The sequence below is a fragment of the Electrona antarctica genome (assembly GCF_951216825.1).
Source record: "Electrona antarctica genome assembly, chromosome: 13".
NCBI lineage: Eukaryota > Metazoa > Chordata > Actinopteri > Myctophiformes > Myctophidae > Electrona > Electrona antarctica.
In genome coordinates, this window is record NC_136794.1 from 22,513,899 (window position 1) to 22,537,260 (window position 23,362).

The 23,362-nt window shown below is 41.3% G+C and overlaps 1 protein-coding gene across 4 annotated transcripts in view; it reads right to left on the minus strand.

Annotated features, from left to right (window-relative positions):
• fign (fidgetin) overlaps nt 1-23,362 on the minus strand; it is a 96,600-nt gene that overhangs the window by 35,409 nt on the left and 37,829 nt on the right. Inside the window, exon 1 of one of the 4 annotated variants that reach the window (XM_079519086.1) lies at nt 15,860-15,904. The exons of 2 other annotated variants lie outside the window; for them this stretch is intronic. Coding sequence is in view for 1 of the 2 variants with exons in the window: in XM_079519084.1 (XP_079375210.1) it covers nt 1,997-2,021 (25 nt within the window). In the remaining variant the exon portion in view is untranslated. Of the gene's footprint in view, nt 1-1,996; nt 2,028-15,859; nt 15,905-23,362 lie in introns of those variants that run through there. One more of the 4 variants, XM_079519084.1, reaches the window with a different exon arrangement.

The window sequence follows — 23,362 nt, forward strand, 5'->3', positions numbered from 1 at the left end:
TTTATCCCAACCTTAGGCTTCTTCTGGAAATAATGAGGTAAGAAATGTGGCGCTGTGAGAATATGTTCTAACTAATGTGCAAGAGTAATTGTTCAAAATCTCTTTGGTGATTTATTCAGCTAAAAGTAAAAGCATCTGGAAATGTCACACGGAATATTTCAGGTATTCATGTATGGATGTGTTAATGCTTTGTTTCTTTATACAGTAATTGATGCATTATTTTGGCATTCTAAATACACCCTATACTCTTTCAGAGATGTTGTTTTTTGCAGCTACGAAGCACCACAGTATGCATGTTGTGTGTGTGTGTGTGTGTGTGTGTGTGTGTGTGTGTGTGTGTGTGTGTGTGTGTGTGTGTGTGTGTGTGTGTGTGTGTGTGTGTGTGTGTGTGTGTGTGTGTGTGTGTGAGGGGGGGGGGCAGCAGATATAATACATATGATCTGAACAACATAGGCCTAGTTAATGCCCACTTTCACGAAAACACATTACGGCCAAACACTCCAACATAATGAAAATGGTAGCGATGTACACCTTTTCCTACTGAGTGATGGATGCTCAATGCTGTAATTTCTGAAGAGGAATGAAAACATACTTCAGCTTGCTGTTGATTATGTTAATTTCCTCTCGTGGCAAAACATGCAAATGAAATGTGTGGACACAATCAAGTAAACTGTTGCTTCGAGGAGCAAAAGGTTCAATAAGGACAAAGTCTTTGCAAAAGAGAGATAGTGCAATACTTGTCCTTCACCTATCCTCACTTTTTTATCAATAAAGGGAGATTTGTACTTAGTTGTTGCACGCCAGTGTTGCAGATCTACAATCTCACAATACACCACACTGTGACACGCTGTGCGCTTGAAGATCTACTATTTTCGGTAAGTAAATATAAATCAGGGGTAACAGTGATGCTAGGTTTATTTACTGACTGACTTCTCAAATAATATCATAATGGAAGCTAACAAAAAATATATATTTTTTAAGAGAAATATGAAGCAAATCTGATTCTGTAACTATTGTACAATGATCCTTGTGACGTAAATAACTTAACCAAAATGAGGGGAAACATCATGACACACTATGGAAAATAGAATTGAAGTAAACACCATTACGTGAGCAAATTCAAAAGTTTTTTTGTTGTTGTTGTAAGATCCAATAACCGGCAACATAAAACATTACATGGATCGTGCTGCCTTTCACTATTTGTATAGATACACTATGTAATAGCTGCATTACTGTGGGTCACACTGTCATCATATATTAATTCACCAGTTGCCACTTCGCCATATTATAGTGATAACGCTAGGTATATGTAGTTATTACAATGTAATTATCGCTCTTTGAATGTATATGTAAATTATAGTATTTAAATGAACCAAAATTAGGAATTAAAAACAAAATGCAACAATTCTAAGACAAACTATAGCCATACCATTTTAATTATAAAATTGTCAAGCTTCTCTTTAAGTTATAACAAGACAGAATGTTTGGTTTCGTACATTGCAGCCTATATAATTGTTAGAGCCTAAGTTATCACCCACATTAAGGCTAATTTTACATTTGGAATTACAATCTTTTTGAATGTATTCACATAAGTGTTCTTTTATACATTTTGAATCATGGGGTTGCCATAAGCATGCTAAAAGATGCAAAGAGAAACCAACAGTTGAACTGTACACAGAATAATGAAATCCAGCAAATGGGTCACTAAATAAATGAAAACAGACCCTTTAACCTACACAAACCATGCTACCACCACAATTAGGATAATCAGCATTTTGAACATGATTGTGAGATTGCATAAATCACTTGGATAGGAATTTAAAAATACACCACCCACATTAAATGTATAAGCATTCTGTAGTCAAGCTATGGTAATTAAATTCTTAAAGCTTCGACTAAAACTTTTGCAGATGAACCGCATGCATACAGAAACTATATATGCACCATTAATAAAATATATAGTAATATAATAGTAATAATCACAAAATAGACATACCATAAATACTGGTGCTAGTGATCATGTCTTCAAGCCTAAAAACAAGAGAGGAAAACAGCAGAATCGGAATTTTCACGAGGAGGAATTCCAAAGGTTGCTTCTCATTTCAGGCACTTTTCCCCTGCTATCGAATTTCACAGCTTTTAAAACGTATAGGTTCTTATTCGTCGGCTATGCATTTGCACCTCATGCAATATAAAATCCAATTAAGGAAAAGCGCAAAACCATGCAGACAACTCCGAGTCCGAGCATGCTTATAGATATAGAGACGTAAAGCCACGAGCAGCACGACTCAGCCTGTCACTTCGCCTGAGTTGAAACTGGAGAATAGGAAGCATGTGAGCGACTAGAGCGAGCTGACATAAAACACACACATTCTCTTGCAGCCCATTAGAGGAAGAGAGGCTAAAGCAGCATGATGCCCCCTTTACTTTTAAAATAGATTACATGCCAGCAGTTGTCCCACTAAGAGCGCGATGACAACCCATCTATTAACCTGCCGCCTGCAGCTATGTCTATCGCGGCAAGTTTTATTCCGACTGACATGCATAAACTTCCCATTGCAACAAAGTTACTTGCAGAGACAGATCGTAACCCTATTTAACATGTTCATCAAATCGTCGCTAGCAAAACATCAAGTGCAAAGTGCGCCTATTTCCGCTCAAACTTCGCTGTCTTTATAGCCAAATAAAATATCTATTTGTGTGTCAGCAAATTATCTTTGCAAATTATGTTTAATGATTACCTAGTAGACACTGCAGTTCTGTGATGCGCGAGGTCGCTTCAGCCAGGGAGCGTATCCATAAGCGGCTGTTCTTGCGGCTTCGAATCTTTTTAATTGTTAATATCTCTGTGCTCTAAATATACATCGCAAGACGTACCTGTATATGTTACAGGGCAGCTTCAGGGTTTATAGTAACATCGATCCAGTGAGTATGCTGATGAATGGCTTGCGAGGGTTAAGCGCGGCTGCTCGCGATTTGAAACCATTCCAAGTTAGTGAGGGGAAGACTGACCACAGCCTGCTCTGCCATGTTGGAATTCCAAACCCTGGACAGCTGCTCTGCTGACTGAAGGCAACATGCTGCGCACTGCGCATGTACTGTGGTGGAGGAGCCAAATTCAAAGCCAATTAACTTAAAATCCGCCCTCTCAACCACTTTCAACCGGGCATCCATATTTTGCGCGCATTATGTCATTAAAAGGTGACATTTTCTCCTAAAATGTCTAAAATACCAACTCTACAAGGTCACAATGCGTTCTTGTTCTTGTATAAGTGTGTGTGTGTGTGTGTGTGTGTGTGTGTGTGTGTGTGTGTGTGTGTGTGTGTGTGTGTGTGTGTGTGTGTGTGTGTGTGTGTGTGTGTGTGTGTGTGTCAGCACACAATACAGTCTCGTAGGACATTTTAGCATATCTCTTACTTTTTTTTCCTTCTTTTTTTAATTTAGTTTGTCTACCACCTTGGCTATCTAGATTTTCTTTTCATCCTGCATGCATTTTTCAATATATAGCCGCAGACATAATACCGTCTGCAGTGCTTCATCACCTCTATTATTCTCATAGCCTTGAAGTCAGGAAGTGATGTCTACTCCATGGGGTATTGCTACATTGGACCCAGTTTAGACACACGAGGACTGGCACCAGAAGTTGTTCCACAATGTCATCTCATCCATTCCCAAGGCCCTCCTAGTGATGCATCGATTCAGCCTTCAGTAGTGCTCAGTCCCAAGACTGCACCCATGCCAATTTGATCAGCATGAGCTCCTCAGATAAATGGAGTAGCCCAGAACTTAATTTATACTCCATCGTACATTACAAGGGTGTCACTTGCCAAATAGAATATGATCTATCATCTACATATACAATTTAGGCATTTAGCAGACAGCTTACAGTAAGCAAGAACATCCATCCATCCAGCCATCCATCTTTAACCGCTTATCCGTAGTCGGGTCGCATGGGCAACAGCTCCACCATAGAGCTCCAGATTTCCCTTCCAAGAGCAACAAACTTCCTCCTTGGGGATCCCGAGGCGTTCCAAGGCCAGTTAGTAGATGTAATCCCTCCATCTCATCCTTGGTCTGCCCGGGGGTCTCCTCCCAGTGGGACGTGCCTCAAGGACCTCCCTAGGGAGACGCTTGAGAGGCATCCAAACCAGATGCCCGAACCACCTAAGCTGGCTCCTTCGTGACTGAACTTCCCACCCTATCTCTAAGGGAGATGCCGGCCACTCGTCGAAGAAAACTCATTTCGGCCGCTTGTATTCGTGACCTTATTCTTTCGGTCATGACCCACACTTCATGACCATACTGTAGGTGAGAGTAGGAACGAACATCGCACGGTAGGCAGAGAGCTTTGCCTTTTGGCTCAGCTCTCTTTTCGTCACAACAGTGCGGTACAGCGACTGCAATACCACCCCTGCTGCTCTGATTCTCCGGCTGAGTAAGCAAGAACAACACATGGTAATACATCAAATACATAAAAAAATAGTCATCAAGAATCATAAGTAAGCTAAGAACCATCCGTCTAATAGTGGAATATATCTCTCTACGTCGTCCTCAGACGAGCCCTCCATCGGCGTCTCCAGTCATCTCGGTTCTCCATACATCTGGCCAGCTATGCGTACGTCTACATAAAATGCTATCTAAATTACATAAGTTGAGCCTTTGTATACGCCTGTAAGGTCGTCGAAGCTATAGGGAAAGTGCTACGGCAAGTGCTACGGGCTAAGATGTAGTCTGAAGAGGCAGGTTTTCAGACTACGGCAGAAGATTGGGAGTGATAACAACCCATCATGATGCGACGCACTGTCTGCCATTGCTATTGTCATTTGTCACTGCTGCTGGCATTCATGTTGTAACTATTGGGGACGGCGGATCTATTCATTTGTTATTACAGAACGTCTGACAAGTGTAATGTACAATAATTTCATATAAAAGTGGTTCACCCTCCGGTCCACCCCCAGTCTATCTGTCAAAGTGTCCCTGAACAAGAAACGTACTGCCCCATGGGTTGAATGGGTTCTGTATTAATTGCCCTCACTGCTACTAATAGTTAGGATAAGTAAAGGACACATACAGTATTGTCAAATGTACAGTGACGAAAAACACCCCAAAGAAGTGGGGACTACATTATAATAATCTTTATCGTTATTATTCATGATCGTTTATGAATTAAAAGCGGCATTTTGAGACCTGTTTTGCCATACAGAGACAGTGAATGACATTGTGTACAGAAACAACAGCCAATGATGTACAATATATGGACTTACTGATAGCCCAGGTATTGTAAATAATATACAAGGAAATACAAGGTGAGTTCAAGAACTCACTCTCACTCTACCTAGTGTCACTCTAATCTTGTTAGCTGGCATAGCATGGTATACACACATCACTTTTGACACTGTTATGAAATATACCAAAATATAAAACAATGTTATTACAAAGTAACATTCCTCATCACTCTCTTGAAAATCCTTGAAATGCTAGAAATATTGTCTATCATGGCAGTGATATTGTTTGCCATATTGACACTGGCTAACTAATTATCGTTTGCAAATTACAAAATATTTCACAAGCGAAAGAGTGGATTTACCACTGTAAAATACAACTGTCAAACCTACAATAAGCGTTCTCTTCCAGCAGAGAGCTGTAGAGAAAGTAAAAGATGAGTGTTTTTTTATTTTATTTGCTGCTTTCTTTCGTTTTAGCGAATATTTTATATTTTCGACAGGGGTGAGGGGGCATTCCATCAAGTGGCTAAATATGTTTTATTTATTTTTTTACAAAATGTTACGGAGATTTATTTGTATTATTTATTATAGTCCTACTAGACCTCAGGAAATTGCATGTCCACAAATGATCATGGAATCTATTGAATGTGAAGGTGACAAACTGACATATTGAGCCACACAGACACACAGTATGCTATGGCAACCCCTAGTATCCCCCTTCACATTCTGTAGATTCTGTGATCTTTTGGGGCCAGATGTAATTATGCATGCACCAAGTCTCTGTCTGTCTGACAGTGTCTGTATGTACGTGTGTAATCCACGTAACTCGGGAACCGTTAGCCCCACAGACTTCAAATTCGACACACGCGTTCGACACACGCGTTCCACACCACCACAGGGAGTGCAGTGCCTGGTGTCGAGTTGAGTGGACCCACGGTTGTCCAGAACCGCCCCAAAAAGGCATCTGCCCGAGCTCTGGACAGGGCCCCTGCCCAGGGTCATATGGAGCTGGCCTGTTCTGACATCATTCTGATGTCTGCATAGACTCCATATTTGGGCATGCCTGACAAAGAACTCCATATATGGGCATGAAAGGGACACAGACATAATATCTGGGTGGGGCATGCATTTCCAACTTGCATCGTTCCAAGTAGGCCAGTGCCCAACGTGCACCACTCTCGTAGATATAGATGTCATTATAGGTGAAAATTGACAAACTATTCCAAAATAATGAAAATGTATGGACTTGTAGATTGGCTACGTTTGTGTGACACTCGCATATGACAAAGTATAAAATAGACCATTAATAACAACAACAACAATAAACACACAAAACAAAGAAATATGGAGATAGGTTTCTGCCTGACGACAGGAACCCTGGTTACTTATACTTATAGGGTACTGCAGGTGCTCATCAGAGCTGGAATTTCTTGGCCGTATAGTGTGATAATGGGCAGTTCATTCTCAGCCAGGCCAGGCCAATAGTGTGTGTCCCCATGCTTATAGGATATTATAGCAGCCTGGTGGAAATGTCTCTGTGTGCGTTGGAGGTCATGGTGAAAACAACCGCAGTGCATTTCCAGGTGTAGCCGCGTCCACTGTCTCCTCCCTCATATGGGCATGTTCTGTCTGTGCCTTTGTCCTTGTGTCAGCAGGCAGGACATTCTAAATTATTTTGCTCAGCTGCCTCCATGAACTCTTGCTACAGCACGTCAATACACACATCATCCAGACACCCGCACATACAGCAACAGGGATCACAGTTCATGTCTATCGCACTCTTGAAACCTCCTTGAGATAGATCAGACCATCAAAAAAAATAAAAAAAATAAAAAAATGCTTCAACCGTATACATGTCAGTCGCTTGCAAGCGTTTCACATCATACCACACCAGACAGCGCAGGGACAAAAACACCACTTTTCTTCTTAAATATTTTAAAAGACATAACCCTGCTATATCAAAGGGAAATGCCACTGAATTTCCATTTCATTTAATGTCCTGCCACAAAATATTCTGGAAATGTTCTATCGTCTGCCATTGCTCGAGTTGTCAAAACTGCTAATCTGCAATCTGTGGTCACATTGAGGTACCAGTGTTGGATGTACAAATCTCGATAGAACAAATTAGCATCCATATGAATTTCTAACATAACATTATCATAATGTTAAATAAATTTCACCTAGGTGTGACGTTTCAGAAAAACAATTAATCAACCCACTAAAGTCAGGTCAAGGGTGCAGATTCTTGATCAGCACTCCATCTCTGCATGCATAGGACAGAGCTGGTCATGTTGGCAAAATGTGTTTAATTGATCAGTAACATTAACATGTGAATTCCCCTTCAAATGACATATTTGATCGTGTCTTGGTTCGAACCACAATAATAATAATATGATTTAGTCAATCTCACAACTCACACAGTGTTGTATAGTTTATTGTGTGCCACTAGTGTACATAATCAAAATCAGAGCACTTCTAAGTATAATGAGGTTATACTTCCAAGGCTATTGGACCTATAATGAGCAATACTTCTCTGATACAATGAGAACGGAGTGTCTCTAGGATTTGGCTGAGATCTGTCCCCCCACAGTGTAATTGTTCATTTCCCCAGGACCGAGGCTAGGAGTTTACGGAGCCACGTGACTGGCTGTTTTTTAACCTTCTGCCTACAGACTCTTATGTCATCTGTGATCGCTTCAACAGTGTTGCTGGGGGTTTATTATTTCTGCCATGAAACACTAACGTTGGAAAAACCAGCTGCATCGTGCTTTCTCTCATAGGGACACACTGTGTCATCTCAAATGTTTCAGACAAATAAAGTGATTGTTTTATTCCTCTGATCATTGCTTTGCAGGATTATTGACTTGTCTTCTTCAGTGATTGTTGTTTAACATTGTGTAATAATAAAAGGCATCAGTCAGTCTTTACAGACTCAACAAAAATATAATTAATAAACCTACTTGCAATGAAAATATTTTTTTAAGATTTCCATTATACTGTCTTTGTGTTGCATCAACGCACAACTTACTAAAATCGAACTTGAGGCTTCTTTTTATTTGAGGTGTAAGGTCAACTTTGGACTGAAACACTATTGTTTTATATACCCATGAGATGGTAAATGGTAGACATGACATGACATTTTCACCAATGACTGGAAGTTGTGTGCGAATGTGACCCCAATCAGCCTGATGAGAGGGTTTAAACAAAAAAACTTTACATTTTGGTCTACACTCTAGTCTACACAGTATAATAAAAAAGTGTCACAAATACAATTATAATATTTTCTATATAAGGCATGCACCTAGACAGATGTTCATGTTTGATCTCTCTTTCTAAACCATACTGTGACTGATTGCTACAAAATGTCCATAATATCATTATTGGACCAAGCTTCTCAAAACTAACATAACGCTTGTTAATATGAGTCAACAACCATTAGGACAATTGTCGCAAAACCTGCAGGATGTCTACCTAGATAAATTATAAACCCGAAACATGCCGTACCCTGAAAGTTTATTCAAATCTACCACTAGTGGGCACTGCAAATGCAATAAAGGGACACAATTGAGACTATAAATAAAAATCACACCTGTGTGAAGTGAGCAGTGCAACTGTACGTGGGGGTCCGAGGGGGGTCCCGGCAACATCGAGACCCCCAGGAACGCGCCCAGGGAGCCGGCCCGGTTCCGGCGAGCCGCCCCGTGTCCAAAACAGTCGAGAAATGTAGCTTCCCGTGCTCGGACACATACTTACGTAACGTACACATACATGTACATACAGACACACATAGCTGCGTAATGGAGTGGAGGCACGGCTCAAAAATGGTTTGTTCTGGCATTTCAAAACTCACAGGATATGCTTCATAACACTGTTGAGCTGTGTGTGTAACATTACTTTGAATTTGCCTAAATAGCGGTAAATGGTGCATTTATATAGCGCCTTTATCCAAGGCGCTTTACAGAGATTGTGCATTACATTCACCCATTCACACACACATTCATACACAGATGGCCGCGGAAACCATGCAAGGCACAAACCAGCACATCAGGAGCAATTAGGGGTTCAGTGTCTTGCTCAAGGACACTTCGACACTAACTCTGGGGGAGCCCGGGTTCAAACTGGCAACCTTGCGGTTACCATCCAGCCACCGCCACCCCCGTGACATCAGTTCCAAAGTCATGCATGGGCCAGGCACATATCACATCACCAAACTATGTGGATGTTTAATTAAAGAAACAATATTTTGAATATGAACAGTAGGGAGTGATTGAGAGAGATCAAATTGGCAATGCTGAAAAAAGTCGTGGCCTGGCACAGATTTGGCTGTAAATGAGTGTTTGCCTGATAAAACTTTATTAATACACATTTCAATAACTATCCAAGGTTGCTACCCCATGCAGCTTTCAGCTTCTAATAGTCTGATTTGGCTAGAACCCCCAAATCACTGCTTTATACCTATATTGTTACAATTATTGGTGAAAATAACACCATAGATTGTGAATATTTTGAATAGCCGGAGTTTGTGATCAGCATTAATTCACCAGTTCTCTTTAAATAGAAACAATTCTGTGCATCGATTACAGTATTTGACACACTACATATAGGCTAATACTGTACACACTGAGTAGATTCTACAGTGTATAGAAGGTGTTTGGAAGCCTTTTGTTTAATGTATAAGTCTATTTCCTCCAGTAAAATCCAATGACTACACAAGACTACACACAGGTATTATAGGAAGAAGGTGGAGAAAAAGTGAAAAATTAAAGGGCTGGTTCTTCACATTATGTGAAGATGTGTAGCCAATTCCCTTTATGGAGTCCAGCTAACATCCTAATAGGGACAAGCTTGAAGTGAATAGAGCCCACAGAGGATAAGCTACTAAATCTTGCAATAAAAGCAATGTGATTTACAGTAAATTCCACAAGGCTGACAGGCAGCACCACAGCTAAGGGCATAAACAGTCCTTTCAATGCAGCGCCAGCTCCACTCAGCTCTAGATCTGTACAATCGCAGTACAATCGCACAGGCATGCTGCTCACCAGCAATGACTTTGATAAATAACCAGGAAGTCCCACTGTTGGCTTAAAACTAGAAGTTGTTCAGTTGCAATTCTGCATTTGTCCCTCTTTAATGTGTATGGAAGTGGCTTTAGCAGTAATCTGTCAGTGATTGATTAGGTGTAGCCAAATCCGCTCTCCGCTCTCCCTCACTGACTCAGTGTTCAGCCACAGCTGTGTATTTACAGCAAGATGGCTGTATTAGGGGAAGAGTATGCCTTATTTACCTGCAACACAAACATAGTTACTTCCACTTGGGCGACTGCACATGCCGGGTGACTGCCAGCAGAACAAGCAACAAGAAGTGACATGTTCTTGTTGGTACTAAATTCATGCACCACTGAATAAACAAACATGCTTATAAACCAATGGCTCGGTTGTTTAGGAAGAAATCACATCTTCATCTGGCCTCCCCTAACGGCGACAGTGAATCTACCAGCCCTCAAACTAGACGGTGAAATTAATCTGGCAAGAATGGCTAAGATTTTAATTAAACAAAGCTACATGCTCACATATACAGTAAAATTGTTATTGTCAAAACAATGCATCTTTCATGACAGCTCAAAATAGAACAAAGAAAAGTTGCTTTACCTTTGTCAAGGCAATCAAGACGGCTATGAATAGCTTAAAGTGGTAAAAGGGAAATTAATATTCCCACAAAATGTATGTAACCTTAAAAAGACTATTTATTTTGCACATGACACAAGGTTGAAAATGCAATTTAGTGTGGGAGCTGGATATTGATTACACTTACCAGCAGATCCATTTTAATTAAATATTAAGAGAGTGTGTCGCATTGATGGCTACAAGTTGTTTCTTTTGCTTTTCTTTTCTTTGGCATCTTTCCAAAAATGGACACAACTGGACAAGAATAAGAAAAAAATAAATACAACACATGCTTTTATAATGCTTCCCCATGTGAAGTTATAATTCAAGTATTTAAAGCAGGGCTGGGTAATAATCCTATTCATTTCATATTCAAAGAATATTTTAGTTATTTTTAAAAGGAGGTCTGGGTATGAACATTCGTGTATGAATTTTAATGGAGATACTTAAATGGTAATTATTCCACTCAGGCTCAAACGCAGGTAACAAATGGAATTCAATCAGTGTCCGTGCATAATGACGGTCATTAGGAGAAAGAAAATAATAATGACATCCTATCTGCATTAAACCTGCAGACACTTTACACAATGATCCTGGAGCCATTATTGATCTCCATGGAGATAAGCAATTGTCACTTTTCAGCATTGTGCCTGAATGTTAAATACAGCTCATTTTGTTTTTCCACAAACTATTTCAGCCAACGCTGAATTTCCAATTTATGGGAACACTTGAAATCCTGCAGTCTTGTTCTGTGATTGTAATTTTGATTCATTGTCACAGTTGCCTCTCCATAATTCCACTCTCTTGTGCTTCACTTTAAGGTCTCACATCTGTAAATGCAGACCAACATAATTCATACAGTATGTACATGGTGAGCATTGAATACAATTGCATAAAGATATTTTGCGTTTTACACTTTTGTGTGGGCTTGAGATATGATGTATGCTCTCTCCATATAGGCCTGTACACACTGTAGTGCAGTCATGGAGAAGCCAATAAGATACACACTTAACCACTTAAATATAATTACTAGATCGGAGTCCCCCAGGGTTCTACACTTGGTCGGTCCACTCCTTTTATCCCCCTACACCAAATCTTTTCACTCTTTCTACAAGCTCACAACGTGCTTATAGATCTGCTATTTCTGCCAAACTGTGTGTATTCTCCACCAAAATAGTTACGCTTATTACGCTAGGGATCATGTGGTTAACTATAAGTACTATGATAGTTGGTTCCTTCCTCCACATCAGTGCAGTGTTTTACCTAAGCGGTGCTTAACACAACATTTATCAGAGTGATACATCGGGGCTGAGTTGAATACATTCATCTTTGGTAGAAGAAAATGGTTTATATTACGCGACATAGGCCAAAGTTTAATACACACACAAAAGAAGATTCTGATGAGATGCAATTTTTTACTGAACTGTAGATTTTGTTTCCCTGAACACTCCAGCAGGGTAGAGGAATCATGGTACTACAGGGTGGAAACAGTGTTCAGACTGAGAGGAATCCAAGTTGGCTACACTAAATCCCTGATGGTTTCAACACGATTCAATAGCCCTTTAGATGGATCTACTCAATGATATAAGCTACATTTAAAGAAAAAATAGTCCAACTGAATGCCAAGCCCTCTGGCACATTTTTAGATACCAGTCCGGTATACAACAAAAGAAACAAGTAAAGCAAGTACAGCACACATGCAGTCAGGTATCTTGTAGTTCATCTTGGTTATTCATGTTGAATGCCGTAACAGTTGCATACACATATTGTACAGTAGGCAGCATTTATTGAGTCTACTCCAAGATGGCCACTTGGTATAGAATAATTGAATAAGAACTCCAATCAAATGATCCATGATTTACATGCCTTCTGTTGCCGATGAGCTCCATCTGTTTGGTTTTGAGAGCCCTGACACAGTGGCTCTTGTGAGTGAAACAGCAATAATGTAATTGTGGACGTGGCGGACATAACAGATGATGAAAAGACTGGGCGACAGACTGGTCTGAGGCATGCTGCACAACAGCGTGTCATATGGTCTCTAAAAGTCTGATGTAAACTTCGTCGCACGACGGTATCACACACTGAAAGTAGCTGATCTACAACCTCACAATGCATCGTGATGCGCCGAGCTGTGAGCTTGTAGATCATCTATTTTCAGTGCGTGACGCCGCCGTGCAACAGAGCATACATCAACCCTTATACTTCACCGTACGAAGGAGCATAAATTAAGCATAAGAAAGCATGACAGATGCTTTCACAAAGGGATTCAACAGTGTCCTGACCGCCAGAATAGAACGATACTTCTGCAGTTTCTTGATCCGTCATTTGGCACAGATTCAAAAAACGTCTCCTCCTCTATCAACAGTGTTTCAAACAGTGATGAATGTCTTAAAGCTTGCATCAGAAAGTTACTGTATCTTAATTGAATAGCAGGCTTCAACGTGAGCCCGGAGGAGGTGGGGGGGGGGGGGGGGGGTTTGAAGGACAATAGCAGGCCAGGTTGGCCGGGTGCCCGTGGATAAAGCAGGATGGTCCTGGGCTCTCAGTGGCAGTGCAGAACCCATGCCTGAGTCCACATCAGGAGAGACAGCTTCCACTGCTTTGATGGATATGTCATAGCAGTCAGTGTCTGCCCCCAGCAGGAGTGCAGGTATCCACCACCAATAATGCATTAATACACTGTGTTATTGGTGGCTTGTGAGTCACAAGCCACCAATAGTTGTGAGTGAATATATATTTATTTTCTTTAAAACTATCTTTCATAATCATTGCGTTTGATTCTTTTAAAAATGATAATAAAGGTTGCCATTCCCTTATAAGTAAAACGCAGCCAAGTTCCTACGAGGCTTACCCACCAATCTCCTCTTGCACATGTACAATGTACTGTAGTGTAGACTAACACCATTTCAGTCCTGACTCAACAGAAGCAGACTCTGAACAAGGTTAACAATTTAACATTATTTAGGCCAACAATGAACAACATTGAGAAAGAGATGGTCAAAGGCCTACATGTTGAAATACCCACTAAAATACTATTTTCTCCAGCTGTGTGCCTTTTACATTGAAGTGGGTCTGTTCATTAAAACCAGTAATGCCAAGGTCATTCAATTAATGCCTCTCCCTTTCATCAGCTTTAGTTGCTCCATGGTGATTGAACGACACTTTTCCCATCACACTTAAGTGCTTCTGTGCCCATGACCGAAGCCTGCTACCATCACAAAATGTATGTTTTCCCTTCTACTTCTGGAAAAATAATGGAGATATTATTTAGCTATTATTTTTCCCACAGCATCTAAGAAATAATCACACGCTATTACAAATTTATTTTTGATGACTGTGTCCCCCATTAATGTCCTCAGTGGCAAAAACGCTAGCATCAGCACAGAGTTTGATTTTACAGTGTTCCAGCCACGATATCGGAAACAAGTGAGAAAAGCACAGGCTTGTGAAACACCGACCCTTGGATTCATTTTGCAAGGCATTGCTTTTCCAAGCAGCTTCAAGACTTCCTGATCAGCTGTAATCCCCAGCTTTCACACATAAGTCATTGAGAGCGATGGAGTCCCCTCTGTTTACTCACTCCAAACCAAATGATCTTTCACAAGTAGACCACTTCAGATGTGAAATGGAATTTGCTGGGGTGTTCTATCCTGAGTCTATTTCTCTGTACGCTTTACCAATTCCCAAATAGGGTTCAGTCGCTCACAGATAATGTCTATGTGGATTGAGCTGGGCTCCTCCGCTGTTTTAGAGGCCCATGGGAGAAGGTATTTGACGGAACTAAAGAAGCACTGTTAAGCACACACACGGCACTCAATTTCATTTTGTTTTATATTCGCTGGAATGCATTTGTTCACTAGACACTAGCTGAGGAATGTTTACATCAGAGTTTCAATGATTGAACACTGAAATAGTGAACATCTACACTGAATCATTTTAATCCTGAATTCAGTAGCAGAAATCTATACAATTCACTTCATGCTGTTAATATTCTTTCAGAAAAAGAGTTTTGTGTGTGTGTGTGTGTGCGTGTGCGTGTGCAATCTCTATAAATTCTGCACGGTACTTATAGTTACAAGGTATTTTATTATATTCATTTATGTTAGACTGTAAAGTACAGAGACTGGCTGATGGCTTTGTCGTGGTGGAGGATGACAGTGTAACTGCTTTGGTACGTAGTTATGATAAATGGTGGTTTTAGGAGGGCTGCATTTACTTTGTAGAGTCATTATGAGAATATTATGTAGGAGAAAAACAGCCATTAATATTCATTATAATTGCAAACTACTAGGCTGAATGCTGATTGAGTGTATTCAGATGCCAGCACAGGCTTGCTTTGTTTCTAATGTATCTCTCATGGCATCTTAACAACAGCTGCAGTGGAGAAATACAAATGTGTTTTAGGAGGGCGATTGTTAGGTTACCATCTTAACAGAGTGTGACTTTTACTCAGTACCCACCCCCCATCCCCAATTAATTTACAAAGTTTAGGAAATATGATCAACTGGCCTATAGTAATTAAGCTTGTACTGGGCTTATGTGATGAAGAAAATAAGATGCTCTATGAAACATTGTCATCACATTAATCTGCCATTAGATCAGATATGATTTATTCAACAACAAACCAAAAGCCCCCGGTATTCCAGAAAAAAGTCATTCGCCGTATACATTCACATCCACTTCCACAAGTTGCCCAACAGTCCGCAAAGACTTCAGGTCTCATTCCGGCTGATAAGGGCTCCATCTTTGTTTGTGGCCAGTAATTGGAGGAATGTTGAAGTGGGGAGCATTGATACATTCCCCAGTCTATGTGTGAATGAGGCTGGCGGTGGAAAGTAAAGGTCAGGGCTCGGACTAGCCCTGCTCCCTAAGGGCCAGCAGCAGTAGGGGCCCGAGAACACCACAAACAATTAAACATGTTGCTTCTCGGGGCAGAGCGGCGAGACTCCTGTTGGCTGGAGGAGTTTTTACCTCAGCGGGTTGCTGTTGGTCACTCTTCACAGCAATAATCTGCAGGTCTGAGCAATCAATACAGCCACGACAGCTGCAGCCTCCATTACTGCGGACATCTCTGGAGTGTCTGTGCATGAGCTGGAGAGCACAGAACAGGCATCAACAATCCTCTCCGCGCAGTGTATATGCACGCACGCACACACAAGCTTGTGCATACACACTTGCACAGGGACAAGAACGCCCATGCGTACCTCCGTGCTTTCCCACACCATCACAACCCCCACATGCTTGAACAGACGCAAACACATGCCATGCACGCACGTCGCACGCGCAGAGACAACTACAACAGATTGAGGTGCATGGAGTAAATCAAGTAACAACAAAGATATGTGCATAATATTGCTGTCTATTATCTATTATGCTGTAAGAAAACTCCATACTTATACAGTAAATAGTACTCAGAAAACAATTGCTCAGAAAACATTTGTGTGTCAATAGTTTGCGTGAATAATTTCATCAAGCTGTCTCTCCAGGTCTTTAGTATTTAATAGCAGAAAATACATTTTCAGGTGGGTGGTCAATGGGTGGGTGGTCAATGGGTGGGTGGTCAATTTCAGGAAAGAAAACACAACTTTGTTTGTTTCATCACTTCCAATTTCACTCGTTTATCCTGTATCCTATTTGAATTCTCTCTGATTCGATAAAATTGGTATCCCAACCTGAAAATGTATAATGTATGTTTACTAAAGAGAGCTTAATTATTTATATGCCCGCTAGGTGGTAGCCTAAGCAAGGCTAAGCCTTTCATGTTCGGGTTATCAGTGAGGTGGGGGCTTTTGTTATGAGCAGTGATCGTTAGGATTGGCTCATACCCCTTAGCTCTCGTCAGAAACTGTTACATGTCCGGAGCGATGCAAGACAAAGTCACAGGATTTACGATCATCGGGATGCGCGACGGCTGACCATGGACACTAGCGCTCGAATCTTTAGAGATACAGGGCTTTGAAAATCTTGCTTTTAATGGATTTAAATGGAGCCTGGATGTAAAAAAAATCCCATAGCTGGTGGGGACGGAGGTGCTCCATAGCAACCAGAGCAATGCTAAAATGTAAATTCACGGTCACCGCTTTCATATATGGATTATACGGGGAGTACGAACATGTTCGTAGATGGCTGATGCCGTACCCTAGCCTAGGGGGTACGATTAGAATCGTAGATGGCACAGAAAGAATTCAGATGGGGACACCACTGTTACTGAACAAACACTATATAGCTATGACTATTATCAGAATATAGATCTATATATTTAACACTAATTTGTGTTTACTAATTTAATATATATTACAGATAGTAGATTAGTAGGGCTACAAATTCTCCCTGCGTGGGATCACAAGTAAACAAACGCTAGTTGGAACAAGAAGGTATTTTAAGCAGATACACGTTTCACCTTTGATTACACTAGCCTACCTCAATGCAAGAGGTAAACTGAGGATAATGACTTCGACAGGACACACTAAAAACATCATTCTTTCTCATAAACAAGTACGGTGGGGGAAAAAAAGAGATTTTCCCTGGGTTTGCCGATTGCAATCAATATAGTTTTCATTAATTGTAAAGGTTGCACGTATTCCAGTAGTAGGTACTGTATACACCACAACTCTAAAACCTTACGACAGAATACAATCACAGCAGGGTACATGGCAATAGGCTACTGATAACTGTGCGGCAGTCATGTGTTGTTATTGAATAGCAGATAATAACAATGCAGCTCTCCAAGCCCCAGAGACAGTGTTTGCTAGGGCTAGAGCATCTGTGTGCTCTTGCTTGCTTTTGAACTAACACACAGACAAACAGAAATGGACTCAACAAGTAATACAGAATTGGCATATCTCCAACAAGTCATGCCCCCAGGGAAGACAACGCTACAGTAGCTCCACAATTAAGCATACAAAGAGATACTCAGCTAAATGTTTCCTAGAGGAAAATCAGAACATATCCTGTAGGATTTCATTTCTCTCTCTCTATCTCTCTCTCTCTCTCTCTCTCTCTCTCATTCCTTGACATGAAAAAAAACTAATTGGTTCCCTTGCCTATTGTTTGTCATCCACTACGACTATAACTGCTGCTGTCCATGTGCTCCGTGCCCACATGGAACATGGATATTTTGAGGAAAGCACACCAAGGTCTTGGGGGTTGTTCTCATAACTTAGTAACCATGGAGGACCGGTTACATTCCATATACTGTAGGTGCCCTTCACTGCATGTGCTTCACTGTGTTTTCATTTTGTTTAATTTTTCACAACTCGTTGTCAGAAGTTGCTCTTCAGGAAACTAGAAACGCACCACTAGGGATTATGTAAAAAGACACGCAAAAGGAAAAAAAAAACTGTTGGAGCACTTAGTGCGGCTGCCATTTTGTCTCTGTGTAATAACGATAGTCATGAGGACAGAAGAGACGGGACTTGATTCACTCTTGACAGAAGAGAGGACTTAATTCACTCTTGTACCGTACACTCATTTGTTTCAATGGCTGATTTCCTCTTACTTGACAAGGCTCTTACTAAATTGAGTTTCTTCATTAAGTATTACAGCCTAGAAGTAGCTAGGGTTCCTCAAAAAGGTGGACTTGAAGTTATAATAATTGTCATATATATGGAAAAAGGGGCACTTGTAATTGTCTAATGTTTTTCAAGTTTAAGTAGGCTACAGTTATGCATCAGTACAATCGTGCACAAAATTAATGAATGGTAAAAGTGGCTATTATTGTAATTGCAGATTGAAAGCGACTCACAGAAAATTACATATTTTGGGACCATGATTGTTTTTCTGAGAATTACTTAAAAGTCCATCAGCCCTATGCCAGTCCACATTTTACCAAAACCATAAAAGTATAACGTGCCATCAGGAATATGGATATTTGGTTTTAGAAACAATGGTGTTTTCCCCCCCTTGCATTCTTATTATCGTCAATGCCTTTATCAGTGTGCTAGCCCTGTGGGAAGGTGAACTATGTTCTTGGATGTTCACCACACAATTGCAGTCTATTTTACACCAGTACTGAACAGATAATGATTAATACAATATTGTGAGTAAAGTTTAATCTGAAGGAGGGACTTTTGAGATATGCTTCTGTGGATTCCATGGCAGAAATCATGGACATTGTGTGCTAATACTGTTTAACAGAAATCGGCTTACTGAGACTAACACTATCTCTAAGTGATACACAAGTAATGCCTTAATGCCAGTATGCAGTACCCTTTCGAAAAAAGAAAACACAAAAACAACAGCATTAGTTTTCATTGAACCTTTTCTTCTCATAATTATCTTTGCTCCCTTTATATTCTGTTTGAAAGATTTTTCATTTTGTTCACACGAGACATGTTCGCATTCATCTTTTTTGAGAGCTGTGTCCACATACGTTGTCGCATTACACTGCAGGTTCAATTTCTCTTAATTGTTTTGTGACCTGCATATATACTCATACCAATTAAGTTGATGAGGTTGTCTATGCCGTGGGTCAGCATCATTGGGTTGTAATCAGTGAGAACACATTGAGGCTTCTGAGAGGAGGCAGTAAGTGCTGGATAGCCATCCTCAGTATATTTGATTAATTACAAAACAATAACCAAATGGCGTTGATGCAGGGGAGACACTCAGGACAAACATTAAGCTACATTTACACCAAGCCAAGCAGTGGATGCACAGGCTCTTGATGACATACAATGTATTATTAACCATGTCTCAGATTATTGTGCAATACAATGACTTTGACAGTTGACCATTGATTCGCCTACAGACAATTGTAGCACATTAATGTTTCACACAGTCATCTAGGACCTTTTTTTCTTTTTTTTACGCACAGGGAGTGGACTTTCAGGCTGTTGTCATGTGTCCGAAATGTCCACACCAAGAGCCATGAGGCTCCTTTGTTCCCCTCCTGAAGAATTAGCTCATTCATTCCCCTCCCAGATGCCTGGCCTCAAGGCAGAGAGAGACAGAGAGAGAGAGAGAGAGAGAGGGGGAGAGAGAGAGAGAGAGAGAGAGAGAGAGGAGGAGGAGGAGGAGGGAGAGAGTCCAGAAAGCGAAAGACCAACAGACAGGCCTGCTGCCAACAGGCTCTACTCATTACTATCTAAACAAGAGATTACGTGTTTGCAATAGAGTCGACCAGCTTTATTCAAATCAGAAGTCTGGTGTTGCAGTGCCAGTGATAACGGATTCCAGATTTCCTCTTTGTGGTGTTGGACACTGAAGCTTGCAGTCACTAAGCGCTAGTTCAGTCTCACTTTGAGGGAAACCTCAAAGAAGGGAGGAAAGTTCAGTGTGAAGTTGTGGCGTTGGTCAGCAAGCGATACAGTCATTATTGCGTTACCACTTACCACCATGGAAAGAAATGTGGCACAAACTGTCTTTTAATGAGGTTGCGTCCGTTGCAAATGTTATTGCAAGGCTGCAAGCTTTTACAGTCCTGCAAACTATTGGCTGCTCTAACTCGACCACATCACTGTGGTCGGTTTCATAACAGGTTTATCCATGGTAAATTGACATTTTAAAGGCAAAATTGGTGTTTATACAGAATGCACTAGGCAGCTGAAATCACCATAACTTGTGTTTATAGAGACAACTATAGCTGCCACAACACCATGTAAATCAACAGGACACACTGTGTTCAAGTACACCCACGGTTTCACCAACCGAGTTGTGATATTCCTTTAAAACTGCAATTATCAGAAGATTAACAAGTTCACGCTGTTACGAGGGGCGCCGCTGTGAGAATAGATTTTGGTTCCAAGAGATCTTGGCAGCGTGCCATCTCTGAAGGTGACAGAAATCTTGCCGATCTTGCACGACAGCAAAGGGGGACGGACAGAGCCGAGGTGAGGGAGGAGCCTGCTTGTGAATCTGAAAGTCAACGCTGTTTAAGGCTTCCACCCTGCCCTTCCTGCCCCAGTCCACTGGATCAGCTTTACTCAGCAGATTCCTCTCCCGGCGGGAAAGAGAGGGAGAGAGAGAGCCAAAAAAGAAAGGGAAAAAAATCAGAGAACGAGAATGATAGAGGACAGGAGGCATGAAACAGAAAACACTTTAGACATTGCATAGTGGTAAAAAGCCCCCACTGTCCTGACGCTAGTTATTGATCAGATGATTAAAGCAAATGAAGAGATTTTTTGTTTTGTTTTTGCGGAAAGTGAAGGCTGTGAATGTGCATCGCCAACTCATCGAGAGAGGGAGAGAGAGAGAGAGAGCTAGAGAAGCTGAACGATCAATACTCTCAATCACGGCAGAGAGCCTCTTCTGTCAGTCATGCTGAGTGAGGTGATTACAATTGAGTCTTAAGACAATGAAGAACTTGGCAGGGTTTCCTCAGGCACTCGCAGCCACCTCGCAGGGAGCCTAATGAACTTAGATGTGCTAAATGGATCTCCTCACCACTCCACAGCCCACACAGCAAAACCCTGAGTGATAATTCAACTCTCAAGATTTAAATGAGCTCTCGGGATTTTACTGTGCAGATCCTGAGAGAGAGAGAGAGAGAGAGAGAGAGAGCTAGAGAGTGCGGACCTGCAGAGCTGCCCAGGTTCCAACTTCCTACCACTCACCTGTGTATGCCAACAATGCTTCACACAATGCACACAGAGAACATGCATGCGTACACACACTAACAAATGTACAGTATGCAGAGAATACAGACCATAGCGATAGGAACATGCGTGTAGACCACACACACACACACACACACACACACACACACACACACACACACACACACACACACACACACACACACACACACACACACACACACACACACACGCAAGTCATGCAAACACACACAAACTAGGAGCTGCAAAGCTGTAGCTTTTCATGGCCCGACAGAGAGATTAATAACCAGCAGCAGGGATTCCCATCGGAAATCCGCATCAGAGTCCTTTTATGAATCATTCCTTCTTCTTCTTGTGTGTGTGAAGTTTGGAATGGGGGAAACGTGTGAGGAGGAGGTTGAATGGATGGAAACAGCAGGGGGAACCTGTCTTAAAGGTGTCCGTTCCCCGCCTGCATGAATGGCGCTGGTCACAATAAACAGCTGTAGCTTTCAGTCTTCATTCATGGCGTGCGTTAAAAAGCCATCAGAAATCAGCGTGCTGTGTGTTGTCACACACCCAGTGACAGCTACATCTCTTCATTGCGTTTTGTCAAAAGCTCTTTTGATCCGCCAGCGTTTTACCAAGCAATTTTTAACCGCTTAAAATGTGATTTCCTGGAAGACAATTACCATAATTTTTCCTCAATATGTCTTGGGGGGGGGGGGGGGGGGGGGGGGAATACCATAATCTTGTAAGATTGAGGGGCAGATTAAAGACGTGTCTCATTATGTGGTACAGTACCTGCTTGTCAGACAGAGGGAGAGAGATAGATTGATGGAGACAGAGATAGAGAGACTAGATAGATAGAGAGACAGATAGACCGATAGACCGATAAGACAGATAAGACAGATAGACAGATAGACAGACAGATAGACAGATAGACAGATAGACAGATAGATAGATAGATAGATAGACAGATAGATAGATAGATAGATAGATAGATAGACAGACAGACAGACAGACAGACAGACAGACAGATAGATAGATAGATAGATAGATAGATAGACAGACAGACAGATAGACAGACAGACAGACAGACAGACAGACAGACAGACAGACAGACAGACAGACAGACAGACAGACAGACAGATAGATAGATAGATAGATAGATAGATAGATAGATAGATAGATAGATAGATAGATAGATAGATAGATAGACAGACAGACAGATAGATAGATAGATAGATAGATAGATAGACAGACAGATAGATAGATAGATAGATAGATAGATAGATAGATAGATAGATAGATAGATAGATAGATAGATAGATAGATAGATAGACAGATAGATAGATAGATAGATAGATAGACAGACAGATAGATAGATAGAAGCTTCTGTGCTTTCTGTGTCCTTGCCAGGCACCCAAGGAAATACTCCTTGCCAAAATGTCCATGGAGAGAACAGGCGATTTTCAAGTTGGACACCAGGAGGACACGCAGCGACGAGTGAACAACGCCAGGACGAAAAAGTGCTTCTCCCTCCAAGCGCCGCCTGGCAAGGAGTAAACACTCAATGGAGTTATTACAGGAGCTCCATGTTCCAATGTGAGGAAACCGACTAGTGGTTTTGGGTGCCCGCTGGCCTAGCGGTCCAGGCGCAAACCACATAGCACATGCCTGACAGCGCGTCGCAGGTTTGAATCGCGATCCTAACAACCTTTGCTGTGTGTCATTCCCAGTCTCTCTCTCCCCGTTTCCTGTCTATCAATCAATAAAGGCAGAAAAGCCCCAAAATATCTTTAAAAAAAAGGACTAGTGGTTGTGTGTGTTTTTGTTTTTATGGGAGGGGGGGGGAGGGGTTAGGTGTAATCTTCCTCCACAATATGTGGGGCGTCAATTTAACTAAGAGTGTGACAATAGAATCACTTAAATCAGC